The sequence below is a fragment of the Phocoena sinus genome, chromosome 5, assembly GCF_008692025.1.
Source record: "Phocoena sinus isolate mPhoSin1 chromosome 5, mPhoSin1.pri, whole genome shotgun sequence".
Classification (NCBI taxonomy): domain Eukaryota; kingdom Metazoa; phylum Chordata; class Mammalia; order Artiodactyla; family Phocoenidae; genus Phocoena; species Phocoena sinus.
The window spans coordinates 106273664-106291173 of NC_045767.1; the positions used below are offsets into that span (position 1 = coordinate 106273664).

The 17510-nt window shown below is 38.9% G+C and overlaps 1 protein-coding gene across 1 annotated transcript in view; it reads left to right on the forward strand.

Annotated features, from left to right (window-relative positions):
- Positions 1-17510, forward strand: part of DCHS2 (dachsous cadherin-related 2) — a 295264-nt gene that overhangs the window by 209073 nt on the left and 68681 nt on the right. The window contains exons 11-12 of the mRNA XM_032633646.1: positions 10090-10224; positions 10441-10650. Of these exons, the coding sequence (XP_032489537.1) occupies positions 10090-10224; positions 10441-10650 (345 nt within the window). The remainder of the gene's footprint in view (positions 1-10089; positions 10225-10440; positions 10651-17510) is intronic.

Consider the following 17510-nt stretch of genomic DNA (forward strand, 5'->3'; position numbering starts at 1 on the left):
AACTAAACATGGTCAGTAGATCTTACAACCAGAAGCTTACTGGTGACTGTAGAAAGAATAACTAGATACATCAGTGGTTTCAAGCTAGCTGCAGAGAATTTTAAAAAGATGCTTGGCTATAAAGAGGAGGAAAAAGTCTTGTTTCTTACAGCTAAACTATAATTTAAGGAAAAATTATAAATGGGAAAGATTAGAACTGACAGGAAAATTTCAAGAGGGTATTTGAAGGATTACCTTTGCCATTGAGACACAAAGAAGGAGGTAGAGTTGAATACAGATGCAGAAAGTTGAGGGAGCTTTTTCCCAATGCCTCCATTTTCTCTAGGAAATAGGAAGGGAAATGATTTGTGAGAGTGAACCAGGGGTGGTCGGGTAGAAGAAATGAATAGGAGAGGGGTGACCAAAGAGATCTGGAAAGATTGCCAGATGACAGTAACATTCCAGTGGCCTCCATCTATGCTTTTGTGAAGTTTTCTCCAGCCCCAGTTATCTGCTGGATATTCCAGGAGGACAGAGAGATGGCTGGAATGAATCTGGACTGAGGTTTTGCTGGCCATCTTTGGTAAAAAGCCACAGTACCTGAGGAAATGTGCAAGGTTGCCAAAGTGTTAATTCATGGGGCTGGACTGAAGAGGAAAAGAAATGAACTGAAGAGGCATATCCTAGAGTAAGAGAAAGCAAGAAGTCATAAGGCTGTAGGTCTTGAGGTCTAAGAACAGATATATGTATGTGTACACACACACACACACACACACACACACACATCCTTTGGTGTGTTGTAAGTGTATCACTGAATATCTTCAGATCCAGATTTCCAATTTTCTTAGTAAGGTGATGGAATTAGACTCAATAATCTCTATTTTACTTTTATTTTCTTTGTTCTCAAGTTTGATGATGTTGTGTTTAATCTGGAGGATTATAAGTGTGTGAGGAGGAAGAAGCAAGGCACTAATTGAATTCTAAAAGAGCCATAGTACAATACTTTAAATTTAGCTCACATTATTTAAGTTGTGAAGGGTGCGAAGTTTGGAGTGTGAAATCATATCTGTGCAAGCTACAGTTATAAATAAAGATCTCATTTATCCTTAATAATATACTAGGAGGATTGAAGGTGAGTAGATTGTTACCTTAGGGATCAAAGCTATATAGAATAATAGAAATGATAACATCTGAAAGTTTCTAAAATGTCAGGGGAGTATTGGATACAAAGGTAAAGCACATTAGAGAATAAGTAGACCAATAGGAGGAAGGGAAACCGAAAAGATTTGAGTTTATGTTTAAGCATGTGAAGACATTTTCTAGATTTGACAAGTGTTAGGAGTTTAAACTGTATAATATATAATATATGTAATATATAATATGTATAATGTGTAATAACATATTATAAATGAGTGGATTATTGAAAAATTAAGGGTCCAAAAATTAAAAGATGCTGTTCTCCATGAAAGCTTCCTGCAGGTAGGGGCCATACCTGCTGGATTCACCACTCTCTCTTTGGCAAACAGCACTGTGCTTGGCACGTAGTTATGCTCACCAAATATTTGAGGAACAAAGAAATTAGATTTAAGTTGGTATAGTCCCCATTTTCATAATGTAGGATGAGATAGGAATAACAAATTTTATCAATCTGGAATTTTTAAAAATTCTCTCTTGACCAAAGAAGAGATTAAGGTCATTATGAGATCAAAGTAATCACTATGAGTGTTAAATAATCATTAAAGTAATAATATGCCTAATGACAGAATAAATTTTCTGGTGACCTCTGATTATACCATATCAAATACTTTGATCCTGCCTTATTAGACTTTTTTCTCAAGGTTATTAAAATGCCTGCAGATAATCCCAAATATCCTTTCTCTTTCAAGTGACATAGTAAGAAGTCATTTATATTTATTCTTGTAGAAAACTGGCATTATATTCCACTTTTTCCAGTACTCAGTTCTATATTGTATCTACTAGATCACAGCAGATGAAAATTTAATTTTTAAGACAGGCAAGATGGAAATGTGTAATTGAAGTTTTTTGTTAAGTCCAAAGAAGAGTGTTTCATCATTTATTAAAGTGTAAATCATATGTGCTAAGTACTATGTCTGTACCTAGATAGTCATCAGTGAAGAAAAGAACATAGGAAAATGACTGAAAGGAACTTGTGTGAGGTGCAAATAAGCTGCAATGTCATGGGATAAACTCGTTCAAGTTAATGGTATGAGAGATCTTCATACCCAGTGATGGAAATGATGTGACACTTTTCTCTGAAGGGAAATGAAACTGCAGAAATATAGGAAGAATTATTTTCAAAATGCATAATAATGTGGTACCACATTTCTCACTCCAGATAACAGACTGAATACTAAGTAGAAAACAAAATGAACCAAAAATACACACGTGAGCAATTCTACATTCTCACCTCCTGTGCTGGAGCATGAACAGAGTAACATAACTGGACACAAACATTTTTGTTTGTTTGTTTGTCTTTATTTATTTATTTTAAAATCTTTTCTAGAGTATAATTGCTTTACAATGGTGTGTTACTTTCTGCTTTATAACAAAGTGAATCAGTTATATATACACATATATCCCTATATCTCTTCCCTCTTGCGTCTCCCTCTCTCCCACCCTCCCTATACCACCCCTCTAGGTGGTCACAAAGCACCGAGCTGATCTCCCTGTGCTATGTGGCTACTTCCCACTAGCTATCTATTTTACATTTGGTAGTGTATATATGTCCATGCCACTCTCTCACTTTGTCCCAGATTACCCATCCCCCTCCCCACATCTTCAAATCCATTCTCTAGTAGGTCTGTGTCTTTATTCCCATCTTGCCCCTAGATTCTTCATGAACATTTTCGTTCTAGGATTCCATATATATGTGTTAGCATACAGTATTTGTTTTTCTCTTTCTGACTTACTTCACTCTGTATGATAGACTCTAGGTCCATCCATCTCACTACAACTACAAAAAACTCAATTTTGTTTCTTTCTATGGCTGAATAATATTCCATTGTACATATGTGCTACATCTTCTTTATCCAGTCATCTGTTGATGGACACTTAGGTTGCTTCCATGTCTTGGCTATTGTAAATAGAGCTGCAAGGAACATTGTGGTACATGACTCTTTCTGAATTATGGTTTTCTCAGGGTATATGCCCTGTAGTGGGATTGCTGGGTCGTATGGTAGTTCTATTTAAAAAATTTTAAGGAACCTCCATACTGTTCTCCATAGTGGCTGTATCAATTTACATTCCTACCAACAGTGCAAGAGGGTTCCCTTTTCTCCACACCCTCTCCAGCATTTATTGTTTGTAGATTTTTTTGATGATGGCTATTCTAACCGGTTGGAGGTAATACCTCATTGTAGTTTTGATTTGCATTTCTCTAAAGATTAGTGATGTTGAGCATTCTTTCATGTGTTTGTTGGCAATCTGTATATCTTCTCTGGAGAAATGCCTATTTAGGTCTTCTGCCCATTTTTGGATTGGGTTGTTTATCTCTTTTTGATATTGAGCTGCATGAACTGCTTGTAAATTTTGAAGATAAATCCTTTCTCAGTTGCTGCATTTGCAAATATTTTCTCCCATTATTAGGGTTGTCTTTTCATCTTGTTTATGATTTCCTTTGCAAAGCAAAAGCTGTTAAGCTTCATTAGGCCCCATTTGTTTATTTTTATTTCCATTTCTCTAGGAGGTAGGTCAAAAAGGATCTTGCTGTGATTTATGTCATGGAGTGTTCTGCCTATGTTTTCCTCTAAGAGTTTAATAGTGTCTGACCTTGCATTTAGTACTTTAATCCATTTTGAGTTTATTGTTGTGTATGGTGTTAGGGAGTGTTCTAATTTCATTCTTTTACATGTAGCTGTCTAGTTTTCCCAGCACCATTTATTGAAGATGCTGTCTTTTCTCCACTGTATATTCTTGCCTCCTTTATCAAAGATAAGGTGACCATATGTGTATGGGTTTATCTCTGGGATTTCTACCCAGTTCCATTGATCTATATTTCTGTTTTTGTGCCAGTGCCATACTGTCTTGATTACTGTAGCTTTTCAGTATAGTCTGAAGTCTTGGAGCCTGATTTCTCCAGCTCCATTTTTCTTTCTGAAGATTGCTTTGGCTATTTGCGGTCTTTTGTGTTTCCATACAAATTCTGAGATTTTTTGTTCTAGTTCTAGAACAATGCCAGTGGTAGTTTGATAGGGATTGCATTGAACCTTTAGATTGCTTTGGGTAGTAGAGCCATGTTCACAATGTTGATTCTTCCAATCCAAGAACATGGTATATCTCTCCATCTCTTTTTATCATTTTTAATTTCTTTCATCAGTGTCTCATAATTTTCTGCATACAGGTCTTTTTTCTACTTAGGTAGGTTTATTACTAGATAATTCATTCTTTTTGTTGTAATGGTAAATGGGAGTGTTTTCTTAATTTCACTTTCAGATTTTTCATCATTAGTGTATAGGAATGCAAGAGATTTCTGTGCAGTAATTTTGTATCCTGCTACTTTACCAAATTCATTGATTAGCTCTAGTAGTTTTCTGGTAGCATCTTTAGGATTCTCTATGTGTAGTATCATGTCATCTGCAAACAGTGAGAGTTTTACTTCTTCTTTTCAGATTTGGATTCCTTTTATTTCTTTTTCTTCTCTGAATGCTGTGGCAAAACTTCCAAAACTATGTTGAATAATAGTGGTGAGAGTGGGCAACCTTGTCTTTTTTCTGATCTTAGTGGAAATGGTTTCAGTTTTTCACTGTTGAGGACGATGTTGGCTGTGGGTTTGTCATATGTGGCCTTTATTATGTTGAGGTAAGTTCCCTCTATGCCTACTTTCTGGAGAGTTTTAACCATAAATGGGTGTTGAATTTTGTCGAAAGCTTTCTCTGCATCTATTGAGATAATCGTATGGTTTTTCTCCTTCAATTTGTTAATATGGTGTTTCACATTGATTGATTTGTGCACATTGAAGAATCCTTGCATTTCTGTTATAAATCCCACTTGATCATAGTGTATGATCCTTTTAATGTCCTTCGTGGATTCTGTTGCCCAGTATTTTGTTGAGGATATTTGCCGCTATGTTCATTAGTGATATTGGGCTGTAGTTTTCTTTCTTTGTGACATCTTTGTCTGCTTTTGGTATCAGGGTGATAGTGGCCTCATAGAATATGTTTGAGAGTATTCCTCACTCTGCTATATTTTGGAAGAGTTTGAGAAGGATAGGTGTTAGCTCTTCTGTAAATGTTTGATAGAAGTCACCTGTGAAGCCATCTGGTCCTGAGATTTTTCTTGTTGGAAGATTTTTAATCACAGTTTCAATTTCACTGCTTGTGATTGGTCTGTTCATATTTTCTATTTCTTCCTGGTTCAGTTTCAGAAGGTTGTGCCTTTCTAACAATTTGCCCATTTCTTCCAGGTTGTCGATTTTATTGGCATATAGTTGCTTGTAGTAATCTCTCATGATGCTTTGTATTTCTGCCGTGTCAGTTGTTACTTCTTTTTCATTTGTAATTCTCTTGATTTGAATCTTCTCTCTTTTTTTCATGATGAGTTTGGCTACTGGTTTATCAATTTTGTTTATCTTCTTAAAGAGCCAGCTTTTAGTTTTATTGATCTTTGCTATTTTTTCCTTCCTTTCTTTTCCATTTATTTTTGACCTGATCTTTATGATTTCTTTCCTTCTGCTAACTTTGGGGTTATTTTGTTCTTCTTTCTCTAATTGTTCTAGGTGTAAGGTTAGGTTGTTTGTTTGACATGTTTCTTATCTCTTAAGGTAGGATGCTATTGCTATAAACTTCCCTCTTAGAACTGCTTTTGCTCCATCCCATAGGTTTTGGATTGTCGTGTTTTCATTGTCATTTGTTTCTAGGTATTTTTTTATTTCCTCTTTGATTTCTTCAGTGATCACTTCATTATTAAGTAGTGTATTGTTTAGCCTCCATGTGTTTGTATTTTTTACAGATCTTTTCCTGTAATTGATATCTATTCTCATAGTGTTGTGGTCAGAAAAGAGACTTGATATTACTTCAATTTTCTTAAATTTACCAGGGCTTGATTTGTGACCCAAGATATGATCTATCCTAGAGAGTGTTCCATGAAGCACTTGAGAAGAAAGTGTATTCTGTTGTTTTTGGATGGATAGTCCTATATATATCAATTATGTCTATCTTGTTTAATGTATCATTTAAAGCTTGTGTGTCCTTATTTATTTTCATGTTGGATGATCTGTCCATTGGTGAGAGTGGGGTGTTAAAGTCCCCTACTATGATTGTCTTACTGTTGATTTCCCCTTCTATGGCTATGAGTATTTGCCTTATGTATTGAGGTGCTCCTGTGTTGGGTGCATAAATATTTACAATTGTGATAAATTGTAAATTTATAACATTTCTTCTTCTTGGATTTCTTCTTCTTGGATTGATCCCTTGATCATTATGTAGTATCCTTCATTGTCTCTTGTAATAGTTTTTCTTTTAAAGTCTTTTTTGTCTGATATGAGAATTGCTACTCCAGCTTTCTTTTGATTTCCATTTGCATGGAATATCTTTTTCCATCCCCCACTTTCAGTCTGTATGTGTCCCTAGGTCTGAAGTGGGTCTCTTGTAGACAGCATATCTATGGGTCTTGTTTTTGTATCCTTTCAGCCAGTCTATGTCTTTTGGTTGGAGCATTTAATCTTTTACATTTAAGGTAATTATAGATATGTATGTTCCTATTTCCATTATCTTAATTGTTTTGGGTTTTGTAGGTCTTTTCCTTCTCTTGTGTTTCCTGCCTAGAGAAGTTCCTTTAGCATTTGTTGTAAAGCTGGTCTGGTGGTGCTGAACTCTTAGCTTTTGCTTGTCTGTAAAGCTTTTAATTTCTCCATCAAATGTGAATGAGATCCTTGCTGGGTAAAGTAATCTTGGTTGTGTTTTTCTCCCCTTCATCGCTTGAAATGTGTCCTGCCACTCCATTCTGGCTTGGAGAGTTTCTGCTGAAAGTTCAGCTGTTAACCTTATGGGAATTCCCTTGTATGTTATTTGTTGTTTTTCCCTTGCTGCTTTTAATATTTTTTCTTTGTATTTATTTTTTGATAGCTTGATTAATATGTGTCTTGGCGTGTTTTTCCTTGGATTTATCCTGTATGGGACTCTCTGTGTTTCTTGGACTTGATTAACTATATCCTTTCCCATATTAGAGAAGTTTTAAACTATAATCCCTTCAAGTATTTTCTCAGTCCCTTTCCTTTACTCTTCTTCTTCTGAGGCCCCTATAATTCAAATGTTTGTGTGTTTAATGTTGTCCCAGAAGTCTCTGAGACTGTCCTCAATTCTTTTCATTGTTTTTTTCTTTATTCTGCTCTGCACTAGCTATTTCCACTATTTTATCTTCCAGGTCACTTATCCGTTCTTCTGCCTCAGTTATTCTGCTATTGATCCCTTCTAGAGAAACTTTAATTTCATTTATTGTGTTGTTCATCACTGGTTGTTTGCTCTTTAGTTCTTCTAGGTCCTTGTTAAACGTTTCTTGTATTTTCTCCATTCTATTTCCAAGATTTTGGATCATCTTTACTATCATTATTCTGAATTATTTTTCAGGTAGACTGCCTATTTCCTCTTCATTTGTTAGGTCTGTGGGTTTTTACATTGCTCCTTCATCTGCTGTGTGTTTCTCTGTCTTCTCATTTTTCTTAACTTACTGTGTTTGTTGTCTCCTTTTCGCAGGCTGCATGTTTGTAGTTTCCATTGTTTTTGGTTTCTGCCCCCAGTGGGTAAGATTGTGTAGGCTTCCTGGTGGAGGGGACTAGTACCCGTGTTCTTGTTGATGAGGCTGGATCTTGTCTTCTGTTGGGCAGGTCCATGTCTGGTGGTGTGTTTTGGGGTGTCTGTGACCTTCTTATGCTGTTAGGCAGCCTCTCTGCTAATGGGTGGGGTTGTGTTCCTGTGTTGGTAGTTGTTTGGCATAGGGTGTCCAGCACTGGAGTTTGCTGGTCGTTGACTGGAGCTGGGTCTTGGCATTGAGATGGAGATCTCCGGGAGATTTTCACCATTTCAAATTACATGGAACTGGGAGGTCTTTTGTGGACCAATGTCCTGAACTTGGCTCTCCCATCTTAGAGGCACAGCCCTGACCCCTGTCTGGAGCACCAAGAGCCTGTCATACACACGGCTCAGAATAAAAGGGAGAAAAAAAAGTAAGAAAGAAAGAAAGAAGGAGATAAAATAAAATGGAATAAAGTTATTAAAATAAAAGATAGTTTTTAAAAAAATTTTTTAAAGTAATAAAAGAAAAAGCAAGAAGAGAGCAACCAAACCAAAAGACAAATCCACGAATGATACCAAACGCTGAAAACTATACTAAAACACAAACAAAAACAAAAACAGACACACAGAACCCTAGGACAAATGGTAAAAGCAAAGCTATACAGACAAAATCACACTCAGAAGCATACACATACACACTGTCAAAGAAAGAAAAAGGGAAAAAGATATATATATCGTTGCTCCCAAAGTCCACCTCCTCAATTTGGGATGACTTGTTGTCAATTCAGGTATTCCACAGATGCAGGGTACATCAAGCTGATTGTGCAGATTTAATCCGCTGCTCCTGAGGCTGCTGGGAGAAATTTCCCTTTCTCTTCTTTGTTCGCTCAGCTCCTGGGGTTCAGCTTTGGATTTGACACTGCTTCTGCGTGTAGGTCGCTGGAGGGCATCTGTTCTTCGCTCAGACAGGATGGGGTTAAAGGAGCAGCTGCTTCGGGGGTTTGGGCTCACTCAGGGTGGGGGGAGGGAGGGGTAAGGATGTGGGGCGAGCCTGCGGCAGCAGAGGCCAACAAGACGTGACGTTGCACCAGCCTGAGGCACACCGTGTGTTCTCCCGGAGAAGTTTTCCCTGGATCATGGGACCCTGCAGTGGTGGGCTGCACAGGATCCCAGGAGGGGAGGTGTGGAGTGACCTGTGCTTGCACACATGTTTCTTGGTGGTGGCAGCAGCAGCCTTAGCGTCTCATGCCCGTCTCTGGGGTCCGCACTGATAGCCGCAGCTCGCGCCCGTCTCTGGAGCTTTTAAGTGGTGCTCCTAATCCCCTCTCCTCGCGCACCAGGAAACACAGAGGCAAGAAAATGTCTCTTGCCTCTTCGGCAGCTCCAGACATTTTCCCGGACTCCCTCCCGGCTAGCTGTGATGCACTAGCCCCTTTCAGGCTGTGTTCACGCAGCCAACCCCAGCCCTCACCCTGGGATCCAACCTCCGAAGCCCGAGCCTCAGCTCCTAGCCCCCACACGTCCCGGCAGGTGAGCAGAAAAGCCTCTCGGGCTGGTGAGTGCCGGTCGGCACCGATCCTCTGTGCTGGAATCTCTCCGCTTTGCCCTCTGCACCTCTGTTGCTGCGCTCTCCTCCATGGCTCCGAAGCTTCCCGCCTCCGTCACCCGTAGTCTCTGACTGCAAAGGGGCTTCCTAGTGTGTGGAAACCTTTCCTCCTTCACAGCTCCCTCCCCATTGCAGGTCCCGTCCCTATTCTTTTGTGTCTGTTTTTTTCTTTTTTCTTTTGCCCTACCCAGGTACGTGGGGAGTCACTTGCCTTTTGGGAGGTCTGAGGTCTTCCGCCTGCATTCAGTAGGTGTTCTGTAGGAGTTGTTCCACATGTAGATGTATTTCTGATGTGTTTGTGGGGAGGAGGGTGATCTTCACATCTTACTCTTCCTCTATCTTGAAGCTCTTTGGGCACAAGCTTTTAAACACAGGGTCCACCTACAGAAATTGCCATTTGCCCTGCAAGCTTATAATGATGCCATTAAATCACAATTAGGTGTTAGCAGGAGTAATTAGGAATATGTTGTAGGGTTGCACACTCATAAGAAATTTTTTATGGGAGGGAGAAAATCTTAAGCATTCACTGTGGGAAGGATTTTTGAAAATCCAGCATTTCAGCCAGGAGACTTTTATTTAGCAAGACCAGCCAAAAGAGTTGTTTTAAATTTTTGTTTTTGTTTCTGACCTTAATTTGAAGGTTACGTGTCCTGCATTTTTTAATCTATGGCCCAACATGTTCATAGGAAAAAGGAGAAGAGACAGATGGATTCCAAGGGGATAATGGCTGAGTTTTTCCTCTATATTTTCCTTTAGGAATCAATTCCAAGCTTCAGTTTGAAATCGTGCCAGGTGCTTTATTCGGGTTGTTCGAGATAAATCCTGACACTGGGGAGGTGGTGACAACCACCACACTTGACAGAGAAGTTCAGGAAGTCCTCACCCTTCGAGGTAAGGGATCCCTTGACTGTGCTAAACAAACGAAAACAAAAACAGGCAGCAGGCCATTGAGAGGGGAAATTTTACATTTCAGTAGGTTGTCTTTAAATAAAATACTATTGACCCAGTGCTACCCGGTTAATTTGATCTGTTGCTGTCTGGTTAGGGCAGCATATTTTAGGTATGAATTAATGGCTACCATCTGTGCCATCTTTTGTTCCTTGTCAGTACTTGTACGTGATGGGGGAGCCCCTGCTCTGTCTGGGACTACAACAATTCTCTGCACAGTGGGAGATGAAAACGATCATGCACCGGAGATTATTGTCCCCAGGCATGACATTGAGGTTCTGGAAAACCAAGAGCCAGGGCTTGTCTACACTGTTTTGGCCTCTGATATGGATGCTGGCAATAATGGAGCTGTCAGGTATCACATAATTGGTAAGTATTATCTTTATTTAAATAACCCCCTCCCCAGGGTACCAACTCGGTTGACACACACTTCATGGAGTGCATTCAGCATTTGGTATCTAGTGCAGTGTTTACAGAACGCACACCTGCTAAGAATTGATTGGTGCCCTGGCTCTCCTCTCCTCCTCCCCACAGCCACCCTGATCCAGTGCCCTCCAAACTCCTCAAAAATCTGCCCTTGACAACTCTCGCTGTTAGTAATCCACTAATATTAGTGCATGTACAGATGGACAGATAGCTTTTGTTTTCTATTTTCACGTTTTCTCTATTTTCACTTCTCTCGTATGATCACTTATTTTTATTATTTTGAACAGTCAAGACTTTCTTTCAGGTCTAGAGGACATGAGTAGAAAAACAATTCCCAGATCTGCAGACCAATGAAACACTTCAGGTCTACAACAATACCCCAGAGATCAAGGTCTTTAGGAACTTCTACACTACCAATTGTGGTTAAGGACCAGGGTTTGTGTTTTTCGAAATTTCCAATCTGATGTGACTGATACTTTTGTAAAATCCAATAAATATAAATTACTGGGAGAAAAAAATCAAAGGCATACAAAATGCAAGCCCCAGTTTTTAAAAACTATTACTGTATTATGAAAACATAAGATTATTCTCTCATGTTGCTATAAAATTTTCTAAATACTTACTCTTAATTTCTTTGTATTTATCTTGTTGAGGACCAGCTACAAGTAATCCCCAAACAGCACCTGTCACCTCTCACAGCATCAAGGACATTCTTTTTGACCATTCACTTCCCTTTCCCAAATGGTCAACAGTTCCTCTCTACTGGCTTTTCCCATCAGTATTTCCAGTATTTCCCATCTTGAAAAGCATAGATGTCTCCCTTCACTCACTCTTTTCCTTCACAATCAAACTTCTTGAAAATTGTTGTCTACACTCTGGTTTCTGTGTCTTTACTTTCAGTTCTTAGCCTGCTGTAAAATGTGTTCCACTGAAGTCACTCCACCGAAACTACCCTTTCCAGAGACATAAAAGATCCCGTTGTTGCCAAATGCGTTGGATCTTTCTTAGTTCTTAATTTTTTTTTTTTTTTTCTGTACATGGGCCTCTCACTGTTGTGGCCTCTCCCATTGTGGAGCACAGGCCCCGGATGCGCAGGCTCAGCGGCCATGGCTCACAGGCCTAGCTGCTCTGCGGCATGTGGGATGTTCCCAGACCGGGGCACGAACCCGTGTCCCCTGAATCAGCAGGCGGACTCTCAACCACTGCGCCACCAGGGAAGCCCTCAGTTCTTAATTTATTGTATTGCTTTGTGTCTTTGTGCACCATGTCCTGGACACTTGGTCTCACCTTGACTTCAGAAAGCCACTTACTTTCTTTTGGTCCTTCATCTGTCTTTCTAGACAAGTCTTCCCAATGTCCTTGTTCTTCTGGTGGTTCTCTGACTTGTTAGAGTTTTCTGGATCTTTTTGGCATATCTTTTTATTTCCTCATAGACACACTCTTTCTGGTCATTTCATCCAGTTCCTGTTTTCAGCTACCACTGGACCTCAATATCTCCCTATCTTGACTGTACCCTAGATCTAAGTCCCATTAAAGGACATTTTAAAAATTGAAGTATAGTAGACTTACAATTGCAGATGTTCAACATAATAATTCAATGTTTTTATAGATTATGCTCCATACAAAGTTATTATAAAATATTGAGTATTCCCAGTGCTGTGCATTACATCCTTGTAACTTATTTTATACCTAGTAGTTTGTACCCATGATTCCCCTTCACCCACTTTGCCCCTCTCCATGACTCCCAATACTGTGTTAAATAAAAGTGATGAGAGTGGGAATGCTTATCTTATTCCTGATCTTAGAAGAAAAGTTTTCAGCTTTTCAATGTTGAGTTTGATGTCAGCTGTGGGCTTGTCATGTATGGCCTTTATAATGTTGAGGTATATTTCCTCTTTACCAACTTTGATAAGAGATTTTATCATAAATGGATGTTGAGTTCTACAAAATGCTTTTTCTATGTCAAATGAGATGATCATATGGCTTTTATCCTCCCCTTTTTTGATGTGGTGTAACACCTTCATTGATTTGCAGATATTGAACCATCCTTGCATCCCTGGAATAAATTTCAATTGATCATGATTAAAAATCCTTTATATGTATTGTTGAATTTAGTTTGCTAATATTTTTGTTGAGGGTTTTGCATTATGTTCATCAGGAATATTGGCCTGGTAATTTATTTTTGTAGTGTCTTTGTCTGGTTTTGATATTAGGGCTTCATAGAATGAGTTTGGAAGTGTTCCCTTCTCTTCAATTTTTGGTATAGTTTGGGCAAGATAGGTATTAACTTTTCTTTAAGTGTTTGATTGAAACCGTCAAATTCTGGTGTGGTTCTACTCTGATTTGTTAGGAGTTTTTTGTTTTTTTGTTTTTTTGCATTACACAGGCCTCTCACTGCTGTGGCCTCTCCTGTTGCGGAGCACAGGCTCCGGACGTGCAGGCTCAGCAGCCATGGCTCACGGGCCCAGCTTCTCCGTGGCATGTGGGATCCTCCCGGAACAGGGCACAAACCCATATCCCCTGCATCGGCAGGCGGACTCTCAACCACTGCACTACCAGGGAAGCCCCTATTGGGAGTTTTTTGATTATTGATTCAATTTCATTACTTTGGTCTTGGAAGTGTGTATGTTTCTAGGCATTCTTCCATTTCTTCTAAGTTGTCCAATTTGCTGCTGTATACCTGTCAATAGTATTCTCTTATGATTGTATCTCTGTGATATCAGTGGTAATTTCTCCTCTTTCATTTCTAATTTTATTTACTTTCTCTTCTTTTCTTGATTAGTCTGGCTAACAGTTTTATCAATTTTGTTTATCTTTAAAAAAAAACAGCTCTTAGTTTCACTGAGCTTTTCTTTTCTTTTCTTTTCTTTTTTGGTCTCTATTTTATTTACTTCTGCTCTCATCTTTATTATTTCCTTCCTTCTGTGGGCTTTGTACTTCTTTTTCTAGTTCCTTTAGATGGAAAGTTAGGTTGTTTATTTAAGATTTTTCTCGTTTCTTGAGTTAGACCTGAATTACTATAAACTTCCCTCTTAGGACTGTTTTTGCTGTGTCCCATAGATTTTGGAAAGTTGTGTTTTTCTCTTCATTCATCTCAAGGTTTTTTTTTTTTTTTAATTTCCTCTTTGATTTTTTTGTTGACCCATTGGTTTTTTAGTAGTATATTGTTTAGTCTCCACATGTTTGTGTGTTTTCCAGTTTCCTTCCTGTAATTGATTTCTAGTTTCATACCACTGTGGTCAGAAAAGATGCATACTTGATATGATTTCAATCTTCTTAAGTGTATTGAAGATTTTTTTTGTGGCCTAGCATGTGATCTGTCCTGGAGAATGTTTTATGTGCACTTGAAAAGAATGTTTTCTGCTGTTTTTAATGGAATGTTTTGTAGATATCTATTAACTCCTTCTGATCTACTGTGTCATTTGATGTGTCCCTTATTGATTTTCTTTCTGGATGATCTGTTCATTTATGTAAATGGGGTATTAAAGTTCTCTACTGTTATTGTATTTCTGTCAGTTTCTCCCTTTATGTGTGTTAATATTTGCTTTATATAGTTAGGTGCTCTTGTACTAGGTGCATTTATGTTTATGAATGATATATCTTCTTCTTGGATTGACCCATTTATATGATGGCCTTCTTTGTCTTTGTTATTAACTTTATTTTAAAGTCTATTTTGTCTGATATGCATATTGTTATCCCAGCTTTCTTTTCATTTCCATTTGCATGGAGTATCTTTTTCCATCTTTTTACTTTCAAGTGAATATGTCTTTAGATCTGAAGTGAGTCTCTTGTAGGCAGCATATAGATGGGTTTGTTTTCTTATCCATTCAGCCACGCTATGTCCTGTGATTGGAGCATTTAATCTATATACATAAAGTAATTACTCACAGATATGTACTTACTGCCATATTGTTACTTGTTTTCTGGTTGTTTTTATAGTTCTTCTCTGTTCTTCTCTTGTTCCTTTAGTCTATTCCCTCACAGTTTAACTATTCTCTTTAGTTTTATGTTTGGGTTCTTTTCTCTTTGTTTTTTGTATATCCATTGGAGATTTTTGATTTGTGATTACTATGAGGTTCATATATATCAATTACATATAGCTGTTTTAAACTGATAGTGTTTAAGTTCAAACACATCCTAAAAGCTTTACATTTTTTCACTCCACTCCCAACATGCTTTATGTTTTGGTGTCATATTTTACATCTTTATTTATATCCCTTCAGTGTTTATCATAGTTATTGTTGATTTTATAATTTTTATCTTTTAACCTTTGTACTAGCTTATTTAAGTGGTTGATTCACTGCCTTTACTATATATTTATATTTATCAGTGAAATTTTTTTTCTTCACATCTTTTTAAAAATTTTCTTTTTATAACCTTTTCTTTTTCACTTAAAGAAGACACTTTAACATTTCTTGTAAAGCCAATTTAGTGGCAACAACCTCTTTTAGTTTTTGCTTGTCTGGGAAACTCTTTATCTCTCCTTCAATTCTGAATGATAACCTTGCTGGGTAGAGTGTTCTTGGTTGTAGGATCTTTCTTTTCAGCACTTTAAATATGTCATGCTACTCCCTCTGGCTTGCAAGATTTCTGCTAAAAAGTCAGCTAATATTTATCATGGTTCCCTTGTATGTGACTCTGTTTTTCTCTTCCTGTCTTTAAAATTCTGTCATTCACTCTTTAACTTTTTCCATTTTAATTATGAAATGACTTAGTGTGAGTTTCTTTGGGTTCATCTTGTTTAGGCATCTCTGTGATTCTTGGACCTGGATACATTTCCTTTTCAGGTTAGTGATGTTTTCAGCTATAATTACATCAAATATGCTTTCTGCCCCTTTTTTCTCTCTCTTCCTCTCTGACCCCTATAACACGAATGTTAGTATGCTTGATATTGTTCTAGAGGTCCCTTAAATAATCCTTATTAAACTTTTTTTCTTTTTGCTGCTCTGATAGGGTGATTTCCACTATTCTGTCTTCTAGGTCGTTTATGTGTTCCTCCGTATCACCTGATCTGCTGTTAATTCCTTCTAGTATATTTCTCCTTTCAGTTATTGTATTCTTCAGTTCTATTTGGCTCTTTTTTTTTTTTTTTTTTAAATTTTTTTTTTTTTTTTTTTTTTTATTTTTTGTGGTACACGGGCCTCTCACTGTTCTGGCCTCTCCTGTTGCGGAGCACAGGCTCCGGACGCGCAGGCTCAGCGGCCATGGCTCACGGGCCCAGCCGCTCCGCGGCATGTGGGATCCTCCCGGTCCGGGGCGCGAACCCGCGTCCCCTGCATCGGCAGGCGGACTCTCAACCACTGCGCCACCAGGGAAGCCCTATTTGGCTCTTTTTTATATTTTCTAGTTCTTTGTTGAAGTTATCACTGTATTTGTCTATTCTTTTCCCAAGTTTGGTGAACATTTTTATGACTATTGCTTTGAACCTTTTATCAGGTAAATTACTTATCTCTGTTTCATTAGGCTTCCCTCCTCCCCATCCCAGTGTTTTATATTGCTCTTTGCTTTGGAACATGTGCTTGTGTCTTCTCATTTTGTTTGACTCTCTATGACTTTCTTCTCATTTTGTTTGTTTGTCTCTATGAAATTAGGGAAAACATACCCTTCTTGGTCTTGAAATCATGTCTTTGTGTTAAAGCAGTTGGAGCATCCCTATGCAGTCTGCCTATGTCCAGTGGCTTTGGTGGTAGAGCTGAATCTAAAATGATCATGGGACATGTCTTCTTTTGAGATGTGCTAGCTGTCACTGCCCTGTCAGAGGGTGGGGCCAGGGTCTGAGGGGCTGGGGCCACAATCCTGAGTGAGCGTAGTGTCTCCTTTGTGCTATAGAGGTTTCTGCCTTGGCCAGGACTGGGGCTAGGACCCAGAGGGCTGGAATCGGAGGCTGGTGCAAGCCCTGGCTTCTGCCAAGGTGCACTGATGGTTTCTGCCTTGTTAAGGAGTGGGGCTGGAGCAGGAGAGGCTGAGGTAAGAGCCTGTCTCAGACAGGGGTAAGGTGCACTGGAGCAGTCATAGCAGGCTGGCCAGAGCACCAGGCATGTTTCAGTCTGCTGCCTCTGTGCTGGGACTGGGAACAAACAAGTGAGTGTCCACACTCTTCAAGAGCAGAGTCTCAGTTTCCTACAGGCTTCCATTAAGCCCCACTGGTTTTCAAACCACCTAAAGGGGCTTCTACTCCAAGTGCTGGACCCCAGGGCTGGTATGCCCAATGTGGGGCTGAAACCCCTACCCCTGAGGGAGGATCCCTGAGCCTCTGAAATCCTTCTCCTCTTCTGGGTCACACACCAGGGGTGTGGGTCCTGACTAGATTTCTTCTCCTCCCCTCCTACCAGACTCCACATGGTTCTTTCTTTGTAATCTTGGTTGTAGAAGAGCCATTCTGCTAATCTTCAGGTCAGTCTCAGAGAGAGTTTCTTTTTATGTAGTTTTGATGTCTTCCTGAGAGGAGGTGAGCTCAGACTCTTCCCACTCCACCATCTTGATCCTACCTCCTAATAAATTTTTATTTTCCACTCTCTCTCTCCTTTTCACAGTGAGAAAGCAGAATCAGGATCAGTGCCTTTGACAAGAAATAGCATTTTTGTTCACACTTTATGTCCTGTGGTGGACTGTGGACTTTGCTCTGTGTCATCCTCACTCCAGAACTCCCCATCAAAGGACGTATTTGTATGACTCTCATACCAAATCAAACCAAAAAGATGTTAAAATTAGTTCAAGGAGAAATGTAAGAAACACACACATACACACACAGAGCAAAAATAAGGAATTCTGAAATGCAGAAGAGGTCTATCCATAGGATAGTG